The 22,386-nt window shown below is 44.4% G+C and overlaps 1 protein-coding gene across 1 annotated transcript; it reads left to right on the forward strand.

The window, feature by feature from the left end:
- Positions 1-793: 793 nt before the first annotated feature.
- Positions 794-19,992, forward strand: LOC135907618 (uncharacterized). Its single transcript, XM_065439297.2, has 5 exons — positions 794-952; positions 5,086-5,247; positions 8,007-8,171; positions 15,426-16,953; positions 19,847-19,992. Exons 1-5 carry the CDS (start codon positions 880-882, stop codon positions 19,863-19,865), a joined length of 1,947 nt encoding a protein of 648 aa, XP_065295369.2. The 5' UTR covers positions 794-879; the 3' UTR covers positions 19,866-19,992.
- Positions 19,993-22,386: the final 2,394 nt, after the last annotated feature.

Raw genomic sequence — 22,386 nt, forward strand, 5'->3', positions numbered from 1 at the left:
CGTGTCTTGTTGCTTTGTTTATGCGCCCGGCGTGTTGAAAATATATGAATAGCCTATTCCTTTCGCAAATACAAAGCAGACAAAGTATAAGGTATGATAGGCGTTGCTGGAAAAAATGCGCTGATCATAGAACCAACAATTGCTACTAGAAGAGCGAGAATACACGTATGATTGGTTAATCAAGAACACATCAAATAATACACATCTAGAATTAGACGCCCTGTGAAACATGAGCGGTATTGTAAAGCCTTAAAACGAGATAAGTAAGGTTGTTCTGGGGAAAAAGTTGTAGTCGCGAAGTAGATAGTGTGAAATAGCCTAATTTGTTCTGTTTTTTGACAGCACCGCCATTATTAAACACAAACAAGAGTGCGGGAAAATTTTTTTGGTAAAAAGATCTTTTTTACCAGCCTGAATTCGATCCTTCGCCTACGCTACTGAGAAACGTTTTGGCAGGCCATGCACCTACGAAAGGTTTTCCTTTATCTTAGATAATGCATGATGCAATGAGAACAATTGTGCTAGTGGCCTCTAGTCATTGTGTCATTTATTGCAAGAGGACGTGTGTAAGACTGCCATGAATTCCATCTATCATGTAGAGCTTTACGCACATGTCTTCGAAAATTTCAGGTTATAGGGACATCAACAATAGGTGGAGGAGTTGCGCAGTGTGCAAACTTTTTTGTGACCACTGTAACCTTGAGCATACACTGGTTCATTCAATGCCCGCCAACTATTCTGGGAAGAATACGTCTTTATTCATGTCGTAAGTCTCCCTTTGTATTGCGTCTCCTACAGGGTATATAGCACAACGGAGATTTCTTATGAAGAAAGAGTTACACAAGTATATGGGTCAGTTAGTGCTGTAGATAGGTGAAAATGCACGTGAATATAAGGACATCATTTATCCTTTTATTGGTAGCTGGGGTGTCCATCGCTTGGCGACCCATTGGTGAGTTTAAATTAATTTATGCGCAACTTTTTTTTCCAGCACTGCGCCATTATTTTGTCATTGTTATTATACTGCAGTATTTTAGCAGAGTGCCGCCGCATCATACAAAATGTGTACAGCTCGCTCTGAAAGCTAACGCGCGCTTAGGCAATACTTTGTCGTTATGTGCAAGGAGTGACAGTAAAATAATAAAGTATCTTTAAATAAAGAAATTGAATTCGTGACTGAAAATGTTTAGCTGTCGCTGCCGATACAGCTTTGATAACTTCCACCATGGTTATTTACTTTTTCGGCAATCATGCATATTTAGGCAAATAATAGCTAAGACCCACATGTTTTTAACATTGTTTAAGTGGTAGATGGAATTCATGGATATATATATATATCGTTACAAAGCGTGAGGCATTTATTCAGAAGGCTTGATGCGAAAGCACTGGATGGGAAGAGGCCGCCAGACCGAAAATCAAAGCCCTCTCTTCCTCCTCTTCCACCGCTCTTTCCCTTCTGTTTCATACGTAGGAACGCGCCATTACGTTGCTCCTCGCCCAGATGAAGCTCGTTGGGCGAGTAAGGTGGCTTCGCCCTGGTTCCATGGCTTGAGCCTGGCGACATGCGTTACATGAGTCAGTGCAGAACGTCGGCCTTTGGAGGTGAGGCGCACTATGCTATGGTTCACCTCGCTGAGGTGGTCGAGTACCACAAAAGGGCCATCATAGTGTGACAAAAGCTTTGTGCACAGAGGAGGCTTTCTAACTGGGCTTCACAACCAGACCAAGTCGCCAACGGCATAAGTGCCGGCTGTTGTATCTTGCCTTTGACGTATCCTGTGAACCTAGCGTACGTAGACGAGCAAGTTTACGAGCCTCTTTGGCACCACAGAGTGAAGGAATAGGAGGACTTTGTTTTTCGATCCGGCGGCCTTGTCCGGTCCAGTGTTCTCGCCCCGAGCCTTCTGAATACATTCCTCACACCTTGTAACACTTCTGGTGGAAGTGCAGGGTGCCACCTCCGGACACGGAACTTTTCCCTACAAGTCTTCGCCGCAGTTTTCGCCTTTACTGCCCACCGCCATAGCCACTCAACATGTCTACTAACGCAGGTACTTCGGCGTCCTCCGCTCTTCTCCCTTACCAGCCGCTCAGGGAGCCAGCTCCTACGACAGAAAAGCTGGCGAAGACGTCGATGAATGGTTGACACATTACTGGCGTTGAGCAAGAGCAACAAATCTGACTCGAAGTCACAACTTACAAATGTAGTGTTCTCGCTAAATGACACCGTGCTCGTCTGGCACAAGAATAATGAGGCCCCTCTCATAACCTGGAACACTTCCGTTGAAGAAACCAAACGCTGTTTCGGTGACACCACTGCCAAGAAAAAGCGTGCTCAACTGATTCCCGCCCCAAGGCCTCAACTTGCTGGTGCGACTTGCACCACAATACTGAGGATATCCTTAGGTTGTGTAAGCTGGCGAACTCATGTATGTCAGAAGAAGACAAAGTTGGTCTCCTACTCAAGAGGTTCACAAAGGACGTCTATTATTTCCTCACCGACAAGGATAACTTTAACTCGGTTTCTGACAACCTACGACATTGCTGCACCTTTGAAACCTTGAAGATACACCGAATAACTACCAAGTTCGGTGGGTTGGCCAACGTCACTACGGTGGCAAGCGTTGACGATATGCCAAATAATTCGGGAAGAGCTACTCCGACACGAAGTTCTTTAATTCCCAGAACGTTTCGCCGGTACCGGCGCGTCGCCGGACGCTGCCTTCTCACGGCCCACTACTACCTAGCAGCAGGTGAACGCCGCGTACGACAACTATACGGAAACTCCACGCGCAATGGCATCATTGTCGGCAAGGTCCGTCCCACCCGCCAATAATGACGACCCTCAAGACCTAGTGATGGGCACAGCGGTGTCGGTTATTCTCCACATACCGACATGTCGGGCTAGTTCGAAGCGCCGCGCGTGCATAGACCTCCACCTCCCCCTGTGTGTTATTCCTGTTGTGGAGCGGGCCACATCGCATGGTTCTGCGAGCACCTGCAGTCACCTCGGTGTGAGCAGCCCTACGTGCAACCTGGACGCTAAGAGGGATACCCCGATGCTCGCTTGGCAACCCACATGACATCGGGCAGTGGTTTGTGGCAACGAAGCTTGAATTCCTTACTCGCCTCTGACCGGAGCCACCAGCGGCACCGCAGGCGCGCGCGCACATACACACGAACAAACACACACACACACACACACACGCACACAGACACACGCAGACGCACACACACGCACACACACGCACACACACACACACACACACATTACCTTAGCGTACAAATCTTCCCTTCTCGTAACTGCTGACCTTTCCCCGTTTTACCTCTTGTATGGCCAAAAACCGACGCTACCACTGGCACTGTGCTTCCGTCCACTATATCTTCAACTAGCGGCTATGCCCGTGATGCAATCGCCCATGCTCACCAACTTGCACGTGATCGTCTAGAAGCGTTTGAAGACAAACAGTAGCAACGCTACCACCTCCGTCACCGCCATGTCCATTTTGCGCCCGGCACCCTCGTGTTGCTTTGGTCCCCATCGCGTAAAGTTTGCCTTTGTGAAGAACTGCTTTCCTGTTACAGGCCCGTATGGCGTGCTTCGCCATGTGACCGATGTCGCCTATGAAATCTTTCTAGCCCCGCCCACAACGTCCTCCGCTGTGACAACCACTGACATTGTCCACGTCGCCCGGCTCAAGCCCAACTACTCTCCACACGCCTAGGATATTTAACAGCACCATGACAGCGCTGTTGCCGCCGGGAAAAGGGGGGGGGGCGTAGTACTACGATATTATTGCGATGTACTCAATAGACGAACCACCTCGAGAACGACGAAGTGGGTCTGTGCCCTTGGCGCGAGCGAGTGTCGGCCTGGCTTCCTGGCTCCAGGGCTCCAGTGTAAATAGCCTATAAATAGCCTCTGTCGTCTGTCCTTTCACACGTAACCATAAGAATATATATATATATATATATATATATATATATGTGTGTGTGTGTGTGTGTGTGTGTGTGTGTGTGTGTGTGTGTGTGTACCTGTAATTCCTGCGCATGCTTACGGCTGACCTTACTGGATGCGCTGAAGTTCAGGAAATATTTCGCTTCAGTGCGCATGTATATAGGGATAAATATATTGATAATAAATTGGTTTCTGGAGAGTAAAACACACATACCACTATGAATTTTGTTATTTTAGGCTATTTTTCTAGGTTTTAATAAATATATATACACAATGCTTTTGTTTTATTGTTAACCTTGGTTTGTTTGCATTTTAGGATTTATTATTTGGTCACCAAGGTGACTACCACGTTATGATCGCTATGATGCATGGCCTGTGGTTCTGTCGCGACACTGGGGAGGTTTTTGGCGAAGGTGAGGTCTGCACACGACCGATGATGCGCCTTGAGCATACGGATTTTTGTCAAACATTGAATGTCGAAACTTTCGAAGGGAAACGCCACGAACCACTTTCCGTCTCGCCGAGACACGTCTAGGTTGAAACCACCCATAATTAGGGTGGGAGTTGAGTCGCTAGGGGTGATCCAACCAAAGGTGCATACGCTTGGCGTTTGCGGCACGATCTTCGACCGTATTACGGGTCCGCCCATTGTCTCCTCGCATATTTCCGCCTCTGTTCATGACGGCATTCGTAGGCATGCTGTTCTTCCACAGTCCTCACCGCATCCGGCCTACCCATTGCACGGCTGGAAGCGAGCTGGGATAGGGTTACGTGGTTTGCTTATAGAGTCCATGACGTCCAACCCCAATCCATATTCAACAGTGTCCATACTGGTTTGAGTTTTTTGTTACAATATTTTTTATCACAATATGCTTTGAGACTTCTCGCCATGAAACACAGCTGGTGCATACCCGGCGATGCGCCGGGTATGCTTTATGCTGTGCTCAAGCTTTAGTTCTTCTAGCTCTGGGGTGCCAGCTGTCACTTTTGCCTACACACACAGCTAGAACCTAGCTGGTTACAGCTGAGAAACAGAAAATGTGTGGCGGGAAATGCTTCGCTTAAATTGTGATATTTTTTTTTTGAAAGAACGATACTAATCAGCTCACGATCGCTACTTTTCGCAGCTCACGATCGGAGATGCGACGTCTACTCAACCACACCAGTTCTTACCAAATGTAGATCGTACAGATACCAATACGACCGCAAAAACAATTTGTGCCAGTCAACATGCTCCGCGGTGGCTCCATTTCAATCTTTCATGGAATGCAGCGGGAATTGCAGAAGCGGTAAGCAATTTGCATGTTCCTGTATTGCTTCGCCCTTAAAGAGTAAACATCATTCACATGGAAGTCTTCCCATGAACGGACTTGACATTTTTCCTGATACGAATGACTACAATGTGGTCACTTGTGCAACTGATCGCAGTAACTTGTGCATCGAGGTTTTGTAGAAATGTGCCAATAATTTCACACTTCATAATTGGTAGACGGTGAGCTTCAATTACTATTTTACTTAGTAATGCGTCTTTCAGATAATGATTTCGGATTGTTTGGTTTGGTCTTGCCATTTGAAATAGCTGCTGTCAAGTTAACTACATCTCCGTCGTACAAGCTTTCAATGTGTTGCCGAGTAGAAACATTACCAAATTTATACTTTCTTTGTTACTAAATAAATATTCCCCTATACCAATAGTGAAAAAAGTGAAATTTCGAAAATGCGTCGGTTTCAATGATGTTCTTTTCGTGCCTAAAACTTGGAAAGACAGAAATCAGACACCGGTCTCATTTGTGAACTATATTTTCATTGCTCAGAGGACATAACGCACAGTGAAATGTATGGTATCTACATTTCACGAAGCAAATCATTATTCTTATTTAATGTGTGCCTCTGGATCTAGGTAGTAAATATAAATCATTGCATTAGTAAGATCACTGTGCAAAATCTTCGGGTTGAAGGCGTTCTTCAATTTTTATTAACAGAACACCATCTAGTTGTTCATTTATCTGCGATGATAGTGGCAGGAAACATGCGCTTTGCGGATCCTGTGAAAGGTATTTCACGAATCAATGGAAACAGATGCCTACTATTATCAGTGTCACACACGGGTCTTATGCCTTCTGCCTAGTGTACCGAACTGGCGCAATAGCTTAGTGGTTTGGGCTTTGTGCTAGTTAGCTTTCGGACACATTATTCGCGGCCACGTCAGCCGCATTTCAATTGAAATGAAATAAAAAAAGGGTCCAGTCTTAGACTGAGGTGCAATTTAAGCTTCCCAGATGGTCAAAGTAGTCCCTTTGTCCACAGTGCAGTATGCCTCATATTTATATCGTGCTTTTCGCCCGCGAAGCCAGAATTTCGGTGGATATAACAACTGGCGCTAAGGTTACGCTAGCGTCACTGAGGTGGAGTTGAACAAAACAAAGCAGCTGATGCACTCGGAAGAAACTTGATAGGAGCCTTGACATCCCTTTATGGGCGCTTCGCGTGGGGCTCAGACCACACACAAAAAGACACTCCTGAATCTAGGAGGCCGTGACATTCTGACATGGAAACATATGGTGAGCCAAGCCTACACCAAAGTAATTGAGCCGGTTTCGCAATCGAAAGCTCGCAGACGGCTGACATGTGCATTTGTCGCGCGTTGCTGACGGAGACAGAAGAACAGATGAGTCGAATCGTTACTTTTTGCTGTAACCATCTCAAAAAGTAGGCAGATCGCCAGGTGAACATTTAACAAGTAAGGGACATGGAAGTAAAAGTAACTGTCATGTTGAGTTTCTTCGATGGTTGCAAATTACTAGCACCATATGTCTATATTTACCAGCCACATATCCAAAGTGTGCCAGCAGAAATGATGCAATGTCGTATGTCTTTCACCTGCTCTGTATGCAAAAGAACCAGCGTAAGGTAACGCACAAGACGCCTGCGCATCAGAACGCTGCAGACAAAGTGCACCTTTCTGCTAACACGCTTGGTATATTATTTGCAGACCTTGAGGAAAAGGCGTGGCTTAAGATGAACAAGCATGAGTTCTGCACTGAGATCGTATGGTAACTGACATGACATAGATGACATGGTAACTGTGCTGTAGAGTTTTCATGTGCCCAGAGGGACGCTTATAGGTAGTCAGACGGGCTAAGGACACTATGGCATCTACTAGTTCTCGACATGGCATGGGCCGCCAGCGATTTCTTGATAAGGGGAATAGTGAGAGGTAGGGTAGCGTTTATGTCAGGGTGACAGGAATTATATTTACAGGCAGAATAGGGACCTTAAAAGTCAGCTTCAGCTGCTGGCACGACTTTGTCACCGGGATGTACGAGCAGTTTCAAAGTATTGTTCTGCTACACATATATTATGACTGGTAAATAACCACATGGTACAAACATGTCTGTATTGTGTACAGTCTCTATTTTAACCCTTCGTAAGTGAAACCTGTCTAGTGTTTGTAATGAACTTCGCATTATTTGAACATCTGTCTAAGGATTACGCCACAAATAGTAAACATTTCCTCCCAACAGTGGTTTTAGGTCGTAATTATAGCGGTTACTGATTGTACAAGGTTTATCACAGTGTGAAGCTAAAAATTTTGTTTCGTTGTCGGGATTAATTTGCTCGAAATCCGCAATTCTAGACTTCCGCAAAATAAATCTCGCGCTATATCTGACAGATATACTGTATCAGCAGCTATTAGACAATGGTATGCGTGGCGTCTCTCTTCTTTTTATCCCCACATGTTAACATCTACATGTAGTTTTTTTGTTCACACTATAGAACATTGGAAATCTCTAGGTCCACAAATATGGTTTTTTGTGGCTTACGAATGCCTTACACATATTATAAAGCATTAATTTTACTGATTTACGTACTCTACATTGTTTGGCTAGCACCAGGGGGCTTTAACATGATGAAAGAGTAAAATAAACAAGACTCATAAAATTATGAATAGTGTACACTAGTGTTACGAATAACTTAAGAAAAACGAACAATCGTTGTGAACTTCCTGTGATTCTGTATTTTTGAAGACAGTTTATTTCCGTTTCAGTTGAAGTATGCTTCATGCATCGCCCACTATCCAGCTGCGGATCTCAAGTATTTCCCGTTTACTATTTTAATCCTGCGAAAGATGCCTGCCTCGTGGAGTACGGATGCACATACAAAGGAAACAACTTTCCGACTTTGGCAGAATGCCAACGTACTTGTAGGGCAAGTAAGTATATTGATAGCAAGGTTCTTGTAGATGAGATATATGAAGGGCGACACTCTGGGTGTCCGATTTGCGATTTTTTCCCGCGAGCATGTATTATAACTTGATGATTAGTGATTCTGAGAGTAACAATTTATTTTCAACCACTTTGTTGCATGTGACGTACGGCAATGTCAACTTGATTGTGTCTGTAAGATCAGCGCGGCTTATGTGCCTCTTGACTATACCGAAAATACGAATCACTTGAAGCAGACTTTATTGACAAACAAATCTTAACAATGTATTGCTAGAGTATGAGTTTACCGACCTAAGTTACCGGCTTTCATACTCCAGTGCGCCAGCGGTATTCAGCAGCCGACTGGCACATATTGCTACGGTACGGTATCGCTTTAGGTACGACATGTTTGTAACTCAAGCTTCCCCGACTCCATTTGTAGCAGAACCACTGCCTAAAGCCGGCCTTGCAGGTGCGACGGGTAGGTTATAGCCGATGAAAATGACTCACACCCTCTACAGAGCACTAAGCACGAAACAAGACAGGACGAGCAAGCACTCGCGGGCAACGCATGCGAGACACAACACATGCTAGATCTCGCGTCTGGGCCAAACAGGCCTGATCACAACTGCGGAGCGGCTCCACACAGCATTTCAAAGTGTTACGTGACGCAGAGAGAGACAATGTACGCTGGCGCGCTCTCACTTCCTTCAGTAGAAGGTCAGACATAAAATGGACGAACAACTATTTTTGGTATGCTTCTCTGAAAGCGCACAGGAACGTGTATTCGGAAAAACGAGGAGCCATTGTTTCTGCACTTATAACATTCTGCATACGAACCACTCGAAGTCGACGCTGACATAAATTAGTAACCGGTGCGCATAAGATAATGACCATGCGTGAAGTCTCGTTTTAGAAAGGCGCGCTGCTACGACTATTTTTGGGGGGAAAGCAAACTTCGCTCGAAAAGTTACATTGGAGGTTTCGACTTGCGCGGGAACGGGAGAATGAGCTCGGCAAGTGCGCGAAGCAATGTGAACAAATTGAAAGATCCCCAGACATATATGACCATGAAAGATGAAAGATGCATGAAAGATGCCCATGTTCATATCTATGTGGTCTCCATTCGATGCGACTGAAGCCAACAAGAAGACTGATTTGATTCTCTGGAAAGATAGAGAATTAATAATAGACAAAACGGCGACCATGGCATAAGTAGGCGGCTTGAAGAGGAGAAGTCCACCTGTGGAAATGTAGGTTCCTGCTTTCACCTTGTTCTCGTTTTGCTCATCGTCTTGAATTTCCATTTCCCGCCTTCCCCGTGTTTCCCCAGAAGTAGGCGTAGTGGCTTTGAGGATATGAGTCAAAGCTTACCTTACAAAAAAGTTTCCTTGATGTGTTCACGCAAGGAAGAAGCTCCATCACTTGTTTCGTGATAAATGACATGAAGGAAAGACAATTTTGCAGCACGATCAAGCACACTCTCACAGTTATAACAGTGGCTAAGATTGACAGAATGGGGTGATAGGTGCTTTTGTACCCGTTTTAAAAGCAGTTAAATGCGACAACAATACGATAAACCATAGGCGGTCCATGCAGACATGCGTCACTGTGTTTAGAATGCTGAAATGGAGTTGTGTGGGCGTAATATGATTGCGCTGCTGAATTTTTATGAGAAGCTTTTGCGGAAATATGAAGACGAAATAAAATATCAATAGTGTTTCAAAATTCGTGCGAAGATTTCGGCGTAATCAAGCGTGAGCTTTTTCTGTAAACGTGTTGATAATTTTCACTGCGACTTAAAAAAATGTTTACTGCGTGACTGACGTAGAGGACAAAAGTCTCAAATAGCGGATTTTTAAGTAAGTGGCACAGGCAAGGTCATTATTCTGTCTAGCCAAACATTCAAGTGTGGCAAGATATGAAGAGTATCTGGATGCTGCGCTGGGCGACCAAGCTTCAAGCCCAGTCACCAGACACGTAATGTTGAAAGCGATATCTTAATTTGGCTTGGCGTGGCTTTCATGGCTGTTCTTTTTCTAAGTGCATTCGCAAGCATTTATTTGAAATATATGTGAGGAGACGACGATATATTGTGAAACACATTGCATGGGGTGCAGTGATAGCAGGAAAGTATAGTGGGAGAGCTGAGAGTGCTTATGGAAGCAAATCTAAGTGCCTGCCGCGAAGCTGAGAGGAGGTTATCACGTGAAATCGCAAGAAGTAAAGATGCCACGACGACTGACGGCGTCCATCTGAATTGCAAAGCGAAAGTTTGTGTGTACGACGCATAAGTACGGCCTTTAAAGCACGTTATAGATACAACAATAGTGCCAGTAAGCCCTTCCGCCCTCACCTATCTCTCTCTCTCTCTCTCTGTTGCTCTGTCTGAAAAAACAATTAGGATATATAATATTACTTTGCATGAAACATCGCCTAAAAGTAACATTTAAAACATACAGATTTCTGAATGAAATGGCGCATGTAAGTCAACATATGACTTTATTTCCCTAAATTGTGCGTGGCAGTTTGTCGTTGGAACCGGACAAGAAACTTGCATTGCCCATTGAAGAGAAACATTAGATACATGTTGTACAGTTAATGTTAGAGCATATCACAAAGTAGCAATGACGATATATAGTTTTCGAAGGAATAGCCGGCAGTGATTATCTAAGTCACAGGTAGGATCATGAATCTGCGCTGCCCTACTATACCGAAATATGATTGAAAACGAAAGTACCATGGTTATGGGAAATGCTTTACCAATGTATCGCTGATATTGTTGTTCATAGGTATTCATTTCTACAAGAATTTTCTTAATATTGAGGCTGAAATTCAGGAGACTCCAGCACGGACTTTAGAAGCAACCGAAGGATGGATACGAGTGATGTTTAGCCTTAGAAAAGCCGTGTATCACTGAGTGCCCAGAGCGCAGGCATAAAAATGCAAAATTCGTTTTCCTGGTTGAGACGTTTGGTCAGCAGCAAAAGTCAGGTATAGTGGTGTTCTAGAATGCGGCGTCTTTTCCTAAATGTTTAACCGCGTTTTACCTTTAGAAAGAAAATGTATAGTTTGGTGTCCATTGCTTAACCCATTAGGGACCGGTTTCTTTATTTTCTTGCTATCTTGAAGTAAATGTCATACGTTAACTTACATTTATACTAATAATTCACATGCAAGAGATTATTACCCTTGCCTAATTAGTTTTTGAAATATAGCCCGTGACCATATGGTCACGCTGGGCCCTTACGTTACATCAAAATACGCGAAGTTAAAAACATTTATTTCAAGCCGTGAAACATCAAAAAATCATATATAGCGAATTGTCGAGCACTTATTTAGTGTGATATGATATAAATAATCGAATACACATGCGGACGTCATATTTGTGCACCGCGCGGTTGCAATTATCTCATGCACACCTCCACCTCTTGCCATTAGGTATTGGTGCACCAAAGTGGGCCACTTGGTCATACCGAGTACCAGTCAGGACATCACCAGCCTTTGGTATTCTGCGTTGACCAGGTCCTCTAGGCTTATTGTTCCATCGCATCAGGTAGCTTTGTGCAATTTGCCTGCGGAATTCCACCTGCGTGACGTTGAACCCTGTGCTACGAATTAGCGCCTAACCGTTGATGATAGATACATCGCAAAGTGAAGTGAAAATCGGCCACCACAACTTTTTGCCATGGATTGCAATCCTATAGGCACCTGCATTTGCATCCATCTGGTCCGTACCAACTATAAATCTTGTACTTAGCAACAGTGTTCGGATGGGCCACCTTGATTCGCTTCTTCTCAACATACGAGTACTTGCCCCATCGAGTACGGCATTTTCAAAAAGATCGAACAGCTCAGCAAGTGAAAAGACCCTGTAAGCAGCAAAGTTTGGGTTCGGAAGTATGCCAAGGCTTGTCTGGAGATCACCCTTCGTCCACTTAGAGCAGTGGATAATTTTGCCGGAATGGCCGCATCAACTACAGAAGAAGAAACCTCTGATATTTTGTCACCTTGCTCACCGGGGTCGTCATCGTCCGAGTCGCATCCACCAATGCGGCGTCCGTCAGAGAAAACAGTTTCAGCGCCGGCTAATAGCTACCACCTGCTTAGAGTGTCAATGAGCCCACCTGAGCCTTCATCGGCCGAGTTTTCATCCGAATAGGTGCTAGCATCTGGCGGCTCGATATAAACCACTGACACATCGTCATGTTTCACTATGACTGCTTCGCTATTTCTTTCAACATCAACCTATTCAGACAATAAAATAAGAAATAACCACTGTGGGAACGCCCCAGCAGCCGTGCACGAGATGAGAATTCAGTTAAAAAATATAAAACTTAGGTAGCCTAAAGGCCTAGCGTGACCATATGGCAACGCGCAAGATAACACGCACGTTCATGGATAAATCAAACATTATTCTTTCACAAATGCTCATCGAAGGTCACATATTCAAAGAGCAATATGGAGGTAAGGATATCTGACTATTTCTTAAACAAGCAGTAAAAAAAAAACACTTACCCCTTGGAGCGATGCATGGCAACGCTACTCGCAGAGCAACACTTATTCCTGCATTTGCTAGGGTCTCCCACAATAACACTGACAGCTGCTGCCACTTGGTATCCATAAAGGGAACTCTAATCTGTCAAACGGCACGTTAAAGGTAATTTTGGTGCCGTTTTGGTAATCTTAATTAATAGAAATCCACTGCGCAGACTAACGTGACCATATGGTCACGCTGGTCCTTAATGGGTTTAATTTTGTTGTTCCCCAGGTTGATAAAATACACTAAGGCGCGCAGTTTCCCACTTCTGAGGATATCATTGTGAAAATTGATAGTAAAGTTACCTTTTAGAGCAACTGCATAGTGATCAGCCATACCCACATCAATATTCGATTAAAAATGTAGTTATTGCACCTCAGTGGACGTAATAGGGCATGGGACTTGGGGCACTGTGCTTATGTATGTCTCTAATTTTACGCAGAGAAAGCAAATCTTGATTAATTGCTACGGTTCAGGTACTGTGGCACTGTGTTTATGGACACAAGGTCACGTCATTATTTTCAGGTACTCACCACCGTACTGCTAAGAGCACATGAAAAAAAAACAGACGTGTAGCATGCCGTTGATACATGCTACTGAGCCGCCGGAAGTCGAAATCAACCACGTACCCCGATTACAGAGGCTGTCAAGTCTCACTAAACATTAAAATCAGCAAACTCAGAGATAGAGGTGAAATGTACGAATTTGTTTTTAAGCATATGTGACAGGAAATATTTCCGGGTAAATCGGCCGGAGACGATGGAATAACAATCGAGTTCATCAGAGATGGAGGAGATAATAATTTTGAGGAGCTTGCGCCCTTTTATGCACAATGCCTCACGACTTCAAATGCACGAGGGAGGCGGAAGAAAGATAATGTATAAAGAATAAGGAAAGAAACATTCAAAAGAGAAGAATTGTAAGGGAATAGGTTTTGAACATTCTAAAAAAACATTCACAAAGGTAATTTGCAATAGAACCAGGGCCACAGTTGACTACAATCAACCATGAGAGCAGGCTGGCTTCAGGAAGCGATCTTGTACAATGGATCACATCAATGTCATCAATGTGGAAATTGGGAAATCTGTGGGGTACAACCAACCTCGGTATACGGCTTCCATAGATTATAAGAGACATTTGATTAGGTAGAGATACGAGCAGTCATGACGACATTGCATAATATACGACTACAGGAGGCATACGTGAATAATCTGAGAAACATCTACGAAAACTGGAAGGCTACCTTGGTTTTCCAGAGGAAAATAGAAAATTACCTATAAAGAAACTGGTCAGACAAGGAGACAGAATGTCCCTAATGCTATTCACTTCATGCTTAGAAGGCGTATTCAAGGTATTAAAATGGGAATACTTAGGAGCGACGATGAACGGCAAATATCTCGACAACCTTAGGCTTCTAGGCGACATTGTCCTCTTCAGCTAAACGCTGTGGATTAATTTCCAAAAAGTCATAGAGGGCATTAACAGAGAAGGTGTCAACGTTAAGGTTGAAGAATAAGATGCCAAAGAGAAAGATAATGTTCAATACTCTGGCAAGGAATAAATATTCATGATCGCCAGTCAGCCTCTAGAGTCTGCAAGTAGTGCGTTGACCTGAAGAAATCACAAAGGACAATTTTCTGTGCAAATGTAGCCACCGCAGCCATTAACCCATCGCTCCACGTACTGTTAGGCAACACATCCCATTGATTAGGTAAGTTATTGCCCTGCGTTATTCATAGTCTTATTGAATTAAAGAACATATCCACCACAGAGCTCGTACTTACTAATAAGCACGTATTACCAGTATCCTAGACTAATTCAAAAGTGTCCCAAGGTAATCGTGCATGGCATTGAATAGTTTGAGCGGTGAAAAGTATTTATTGGCGCGTGTACATACTTATGTTGTCTTCCTAATGAATATACGGCATATATCATGTTTGCTTTGCGGAAAATGACATATTTAGGAACTACAGAAGAGGACATTCCATGACCCCATACCAATTAAGCAATGGTCTGATATATTCAATGTGGTGATTATGTGAAGATGAAATGTTTTTACAAAAGGCTGAGCCTTCGTCTTGCATCATGCAAATGTGGAAGCACAACCATATGTTTGTAATGTAAGGTCGCACACCTTCAACCTTGTTTTCCATGTCAAGTGTCAACATTGCTAACGCTGAAGCTGCTTAACCTGCTGATAATAATGTCAGCAGCTGGTACCAGGGCACGGCAGAGTAGCGTGATACCATCCGCTTGTTTACGCGGTAGCCTATTCACCTGATCCCGAGGCATCGTCAGGTTCTATAGATCGGGATCTACAATCACGAGGTCGCAGTCGCGAGGTCGGCACTTTGAACGCCAGCACAAAATAGCTCAGCTTTGTTGGTTCACATAGAAAAGATATCAATGCCTTCAGAATATTACGGTTGTCATTTCTTGTGCAAAAGTTGTCACGGCCTATATGTATTTCACTCTCATACGATGCGTTATACCTTCATGTGTATTGTAAGATTTTTGTGCTCCCCCTTTAAGCAGCTTTATTTACCGAGGCACTTATAACATTTTAGTTTGCAAGCCTGATATCAAATTTTCGGCGTGAATGTTTATGTAAGAGTTGCTCAAGTAACAGTTGCATTCATTGCAAGTATTGCTCATGTATATAAGTAGCACTTTTCATCTGAAGCTTATTACATTTCTACTTTTTGTTGTCTGGCAAATGCAGAGGTGCAAGGGCCTCCACCAGTAATGCCGAGTGTTCCGGGTAACACTGTTCCATCACAACAAAACCCAACTCAATCCAGTACCGGAGCATCACCGCCGTTTACACAACAGACCCCACAATCAACTTGGAATAATCCCACGGCTCCCCATCCGAGCGTACAGCCATGGAACAGCGGAATGCCGTCGCCAAACCCGCAGCAAGGTGTGCCTGGGCAATCGGGTCCTACAATGGCACCACCACTGTGGACTAATCAAGTGCCTTCAAGTTCTCATCAGCGGCAGCAGCAACCATGGAATAGCGCAGTTTCACCAACGCAGCAGAGTCCTGGGAGCGTGCCACCATTTCCTCCCCAGTCGGGCCAGCAACCTTGGAATGGCCCGACAATGTCACAGCCGGGATCGCAACAACAACGGGGTAACGGAACTCCACCATCGAATCCTCAGCAGCAGCAAGGTACAGGCACAGTGCCACCAAACCAACAGCAGCCTGGACATCAGCCATGGAGCGGCCAAACGACGTCACCAAATCAACAGCAAAGCCCGCATCAGCATTGGAATAATGGGGCGCCACCAACGAGTAACCCAAACACAGCGCCACAGCAGTCGGGTGCTGTAACGATGCCAACATCCCCACAGCAACAATGGAATGGCCCGACAATGTCACAGCCGGGATCGCAACAACAATGGGGTAACGGAACTCCACCATCGAATCCCCAGCAGCAGCAAGGTACAGGCACAGTGCCACCAAACCAACAGCAGCCTGGACATCAGCCCTGGAGCGGCCAAACGACGTCACCAAATCAACGGCAAAGCCCGCATCAGCATTGGAATAATGGGGCGCCACCAACGAGTAACCCAAACACAGCGCCGCAACAGTCGGGTGCTGTAACGATGCCAACATCCCCACAGCAACAATGGAATGGCCCGACAATGTCACAGCCGGGATCGCAACAACAATGGGGTAACGGAACTCCACCATCGAATCCCCAGCAGCAGCAAGGTACAGGCACAGTGCCACCAAACCAACAGCAGCCTGGACATCAGCCATGGAGCGGCCAAACGACGTCACCAAATCAACAGCACAGCCCGCATCAGCATTGGAATAATGGGGCATCACCAACTAGCAACCCAAACACAGCGCCGCAGCAGTCGGGTGCTGTAACGATGCCAACATCCCCACAACAACAATGGAACCCTCTAGGGTCGTCGGGTATACCAACGCAGGGCACGCAACGACAATGGGGCAGTGGAAATCTACCAATAAGTACACTGCAGCCTCCTAGCACCACAACGGTGACCTCTAGTTCACAAACAGGCCCACAAACATGGACTGCTTCAGTTACACCAGGAAATCCCCTACAGAACAGTCAACTTCAGCCAAGTAACGCAATGTCACCCTCACCTTCAGGGCATCTCTTGAACCCGAACACAAGCACGCAGACGCAGAAGTTCGTACGCCGGCGAGTGTTAATTAAACAACGGACAACGCAGCAGCAATGGCACCGGAAAACCGTGACGACAATTCCAGGGTAAACCACTTTATTCTCAATGCGATTGCTAGCATTCTTTATTAAATATTCCATTGCTCAAAAGTTCTGTAGGTCAATAAGGCTACCACGAAACGTTGGCACTACGAGAATGAGTGCCGCTGCTTGACCGAAATGGACATGCTCTTCTAGCGTACTGTAAATTATCTCGGTTTTCTGGACGACTAACAGTGCTGTGGACCATTAGGCCACACGTTCATTCAATGAAATGCACAATCAGCAGAGACCAACCAACGCGGCAAAGCGGCAGTTATGGCAACTCACGTAAAGGCCTATATAAATATTCCGTGTTCCCTTTCTAAACGCAACGTTAGTAAAAAAGAATTCTAACACCAACTTGAAGGCACACATGGAATGCTAGCAGCACTGTACATTTTTACCTTTGCTTATGATATAGTTTTTAATATAATTTCTACAGTTCAACCAATTCAGGCTCGGTTTTATTAAATTATTATATGTTTGTTGGCTGACAAGCTCCTTTCAAGAACGCCACATTGCGGTGCAAGTTTAGATCCCATTGCAGGGTGGAGCTCTGCACCTTTCCTCCATGACGAACACTTTTATACGACGTCTGCAGAAATGAAGCAATAATTAAACATAATATGTCATACGAAGAAAAGCCTGTCTAGCTGCTGGGCTGTGCCCAATATTTAAAAGCTCCCCTATTTTAAGTGCATACATTTATTGTCAGGAAGTATCTTGTCTGACTGCAATAGGCTTCTGCCAGATGAGGTCTTTTCAAGGATGTGAGACACGCACAAGCAAAACATGCTTTATTTTCGAAGTAGTCGTCTTGTTGCCGAGCTTCAGGTAATGCTCGCACTTAAGTCGTCATGAAAGCAATGCAAACGGCTACTAGGAATTTATGGAACCATTATTTGCCATGTTTGTGCAGTTCAAATAGGGGATGCAGCTGATTACGTATGAAGGTGAAAGAGCACCAATAACAGGAAAATCAGACATCCACCCGTTGGTGGCAATTGCTAGAAAGGAAACCCATGCCGGTTCCTCGAAAGAAAACCCTCGCAGTTGAAGAAAATTCGTCCTGGTCCGTGACTCGAATGCAGGATCACCGCCTTTCCGGAGCAGCCGCTCTACCATCTGAATTTTTTTTTGGATTGCGAGGCTTTTCTTCCGAGGAACCCTATGGGCTTCCTCTGTAGTAATTGCTACAGACGGTGGATGTCTAATTTTGCCTTTATTAATTACTTCTCTCCACCTTGAGGGTTCCCGCAGAAGTATTACTTCGAAGAGCACTAGTTACGCCATTTCTGTTAACAGTACCAAATTGTTTTCAGTGTTTGTCTCAACGCATGGCACCGACTACGCACGCTTATGTAGGAAGAACGCATATTATGCATCGTCATCCATGTGCAATCAAATGTGTAAAATCTAGTTGCAGGTTGAAGCTAAGTTGCATAACTTTAATTCCAAACTTCACGTACAAGAGTTAATGTTGCTTAAACGTAGAAACTAAATCCATAAAACCAACGCCTTCCGAAAATGTCACACGCGTTGCGGCGTGCATTTACGAGAAGTATAAATATCTTAAATGACCTGAGGTTATTCCCGTAAAATTATGTGGAAGGGATGTAGAAATATCAAACTACTTGCAGAACGCTGATGCTCTTAAATAATGGCTCAAAATTATGATTCAGTTGAATTCAAGGAGAAATGAACTTGTCAGAAAAACTTAGAGCGCTATAAGCACACAGGACGTAGGAAAGGAACGCACACAGACGCGCAATAAAAAATGAACAACTTGACGTTCCCTTTAGGTACAGCGTAGAACGGCGTTTTTCAAAGGCTTTTATTCCATGCTCTTTTTTGGTAGTGCCAAACCTGCCATTACCTCCATATGTACAAACCTTCTTCAAATTTATTGTCTTCAATGATACGGATGCATTCACGTTCTAACTTATTTGAACATTTTTACACCAGCAGATATAGCTACAAAAGCTGCTTGTGGACGTTTTTAAAAGGCCTGATTTATTCATGTATTTTATTGGGAAGAACGTTGTTAGCCCTTGAGGCCCGGGCTTTAAATGCGAGAGTATTTCTTCAGCTACTTACCAGGGCAAAATATAGGCATCTCGCACCGATAAACGAATGACTTAGAAGAAGGAAATGGGTAGTTCAAAGCTTGAAGGCAGAGGTTGGTAAGGGACATTAATGTCATTGGCGATATTGATAGTTGGACCCTACATTACCACCTCAAAATGGTTCATGGCCTATTTGGGTCTCATTACCTGGATTTTGTAAAAAAAAATTTCATGGAGCCACCAAAAATGTATACTGAACTGAATGATGCAGACACCGTTAGGTTCTGTAATGCTAGTCATTTTGATTCTTCTCGTTATTGCTTAAGGTGTACATCATGCTGATGGAACACTCAATCCCTGAGTTCTATTCAGTTTATGGACAGTTTCAATGCAAGTTTCCTGACTGCCTACAATTTGAATGACACTATTATATCGAACTTTTGGCAATGCATCTATAATTACAATTTCGTATTGCCATCTGGCCTTCCGAAACACTTGACTGTGTATGTTGATATCATAATCTGCGAGGGGATGCATGGATACATTTGAAGACATTTCATTGCTGCAAATCTATCGAGTTTGTTCTTTCATGTTAATTACTAAAAACCCATTAGCCGCGGTCTGCTTTGATAATGTATCTTAAGCGACACAAATAAACAGAAATTGCAAAATCATGTGTTTTGTTTCAGGGTATATAAAGCACATCAGCTTTAATAGAACTGAGGCTAATGTATGCGGGCTTGATGTGCTACATTAAACAAGGCCTATTTACAAGTGTGATATGCAGAACCACTCACACTGCCTTGAAATTAAGCTCATTTTTTTTATTACAGACCCGTCAACTCAGGTTGAGCGACTCGTACCTCCCACACAAGAAACTTGCAACATTTCCTTCGTCCAGTGGATGCGAAGGATAAGGTTGAAGCACTCAAATATCATCTTATCACATGAGAACAAATAAAAATGGTCAGTTTACTAATACCGAATGCATTGTTTCTCTAGAAATACTAATGGAAACAGCTTCAAATCAAAGAGACAAAAACATTTTCTCCGCTTATATATCTCCGGTGTTTGGCTTTCCTGACTTCTTACGCAGCTGCTCAAAGCAAACAGTCGATTTTTTCGCATTCTAGGCTTCACATTTTTAGTAGTTAAAAACGGGACATAAAATATTGTCTCGGACTTCTTTGCCATAGAACGAATTATTTATCACTGTTATCAAACCGAGAAACGTTACTGAGGCACAAACTTCATACATAAGCTGCGGCTTAAGGTAGCTGGTAAATAAAGGACGAAAGGCAAAAGTCACTGATTCAGTTTAATTATGAAGCGGTTAATTTTGGAGCGCATGAAATAACGTGATAATCCTGCTCTAGTGGAAGCAACCTATGCAGTGCTTACACCGCTTAGACAAGACGTAATAAGCTCTGAAAGCATCTACATGTCTGCTGAAGTTGTGACCAAACCTTTGTGTTGTCTACCTCTCCATTCTCTATGATATCCGCCAAAAATAGGCAATCGCTAAGCTAACAGGAATAACGCGCATCCATTGTACACACAGAAGCAAGAGATGAGGCCAAGGGACGCGTCGTCATGGGATCAAGCATAACGCCACCCATTGGATCACAGTGGAATGGGTCTACATACCGAAAGAAAGACCATATGAAAATCACCGCCCAAGTACCGCATAAAGATGGTTAACCAGCGAAGCTGAAACGTGCGGCCCCGGTGTTTATCACTGGGTTAATCCCGATGGCTCGTTAAACGACAGCTTAGTTGGCATCCGGGTCCTCGGTACGCAGTTGCCGCTTGCACTTGGCTGCACGAGCATGTATTTGTTCCCGGGATGCAGCATCGGTACGGCCTAGACGAGCTCGTTCCCGGTTCTGCTCGCGGCATTGCTCATCGAAAGCTGCCTGCTCCTAGCAGTACGTATGACGGGTGGCTTAGCCATTTCAGAGCCAGAGAGAAACTGCTGAGCGCGCGCTCAGCTGCGACGAAGAGCAAAGATGTCACAACTGGCGCCCCCTTTGGCGCTCATCCCTTTTTCATTTTGTGGCGCATGCGCTGGGGTTGCTCCGGACGAGTTTTGGGCGTGCAGGTGACTGATGAACGGACGGACGGACGAAGGGGCTACCGGTATACAGCTTCGCTGTAAAAATGAAAAAAAATTATTTGCGGCATCTTTCCAGCATTAGGCGAGCTACATCCATGGGAATATTACAAGCGCGGTGCACTCCTGCCTCCCCCACCTATGCTTTCCTGTGGAAACTGCAAGACCAATTTATATTGCACTCGAAATTTCGAACGAGAAGCCGTCTAAAACCCAATGCCGGAGTCATCATGGAATCGAGCACAATTGACACCAGGGTAGTTGCGGGATTTTCGGGAAGGAAACGCCGAGGATGGTTTCCCGAACAGAAAACAAAGAAACTTATGCAACAACACTGTTCCCGAATATCAATTCTTCTATTTTAGGCTAACACAACAACTCAGCTTCAGTCAATTTAGCGTGATAGATAAACGCAAGAAGTCCATTTTGTTTCTACTTTACAACGCCTTGGTTTACTCTTAGCGACACTACACGGCAGTGCTTCTGCTAAAAGTAATAAGGAACCTGAGCAACAGTGACCTCAGCCTCCCCGTGGCACCCGAGGTGGCTACTAGGCCTGCCACCACCCCTCCTGTTCTATTATGTTTCTCTTGCCAGCTCCTGCACTTTCATTATGCACATTTTGCATAGTGAATGGAGAATAAGCTTAATGGGCAAAACTCCTATTTTTTGCCTCTGTAAAAATAAAACAAGACAATAAATCAACATTAAGGCGTCCCATTTTGCAAGCGTTCTAGAAATTCTGCCACCAGACATTACAAACTCTGAGGGCACAACTAGCAGTTAAAGCATCATACTATAAAATGAGATAAAGTAAACAATGCCGCGAACGATAAAAGCAATGGTTTCCGTGAAATTTAATTACTATTCTTTATAGCCGAAAAGAGTTACATTTCTCAAATAATTAAATGAGTGACGAGTGAACTTTGTCTTCATCGTGACCACATTAGCGGAGGTGCTACAGAGACCGCCGGCTTGCGCGAGCTTGATATTGGTTGCAAATAAGGGGGCAACCAAGAATATGTACTCGCCGGTCTGCTTAAACTTTGTACAGGAGCGAATGACGTATCGGAAATTAGTACACTATACGTACATATGATCAAAATTTTACATTTACGGGTCAGGCAGTACTGTCGAGGTGAACGCAGGTAGAGGCAGAGAGTTTACGCGATTCACTTCGGTGTTCTGGCTTTGGAGCGCGGCAGTCTGCGATCATGGGGGCGTGGGGGGGTGCTAGCCTCAAAAACGGTCTCCCGTTGG

The sequence above is a fragment of the Dermacentor albipictus genome, chromosome 10 (assembly GCF_038994185.2).
Source record: "Dermacentor albipictus isolate Rhodes 1998 colony chromosome 10, USDA_Dalb.pri_finalv2, whole genome shotgun sequence".
Lineage (NCBI taxonomy): Eukaryota > Metazoa > Arthropoda > Arachnida > Ixodida > Ixodidae > Dermacentor > Dermacentor albipictus.

Coding starts and splice junctions, on each gene's coding strand:
- LOC135907618 (XM_065439297.2), top strand. CDS start 880: ATGCACGTGAATATAAGGACATCATTTATCCTTTTATTGGTAGCTGGG. Junction 5,248..8,006: donor CAGCGGGAATTGCAGAAGCG/GTAAGCAATTTG, acceptor TTTCCGTTTCAG/TTGAAGTATGCTTCATGCAT. Junction 8,172..15,425: donor CCAACGTACTTGTAGGGCAA/GTAAGTATATTG, acceptor TGGCAAATGCAG/AGGTGCAAGGGCCTCCACCA.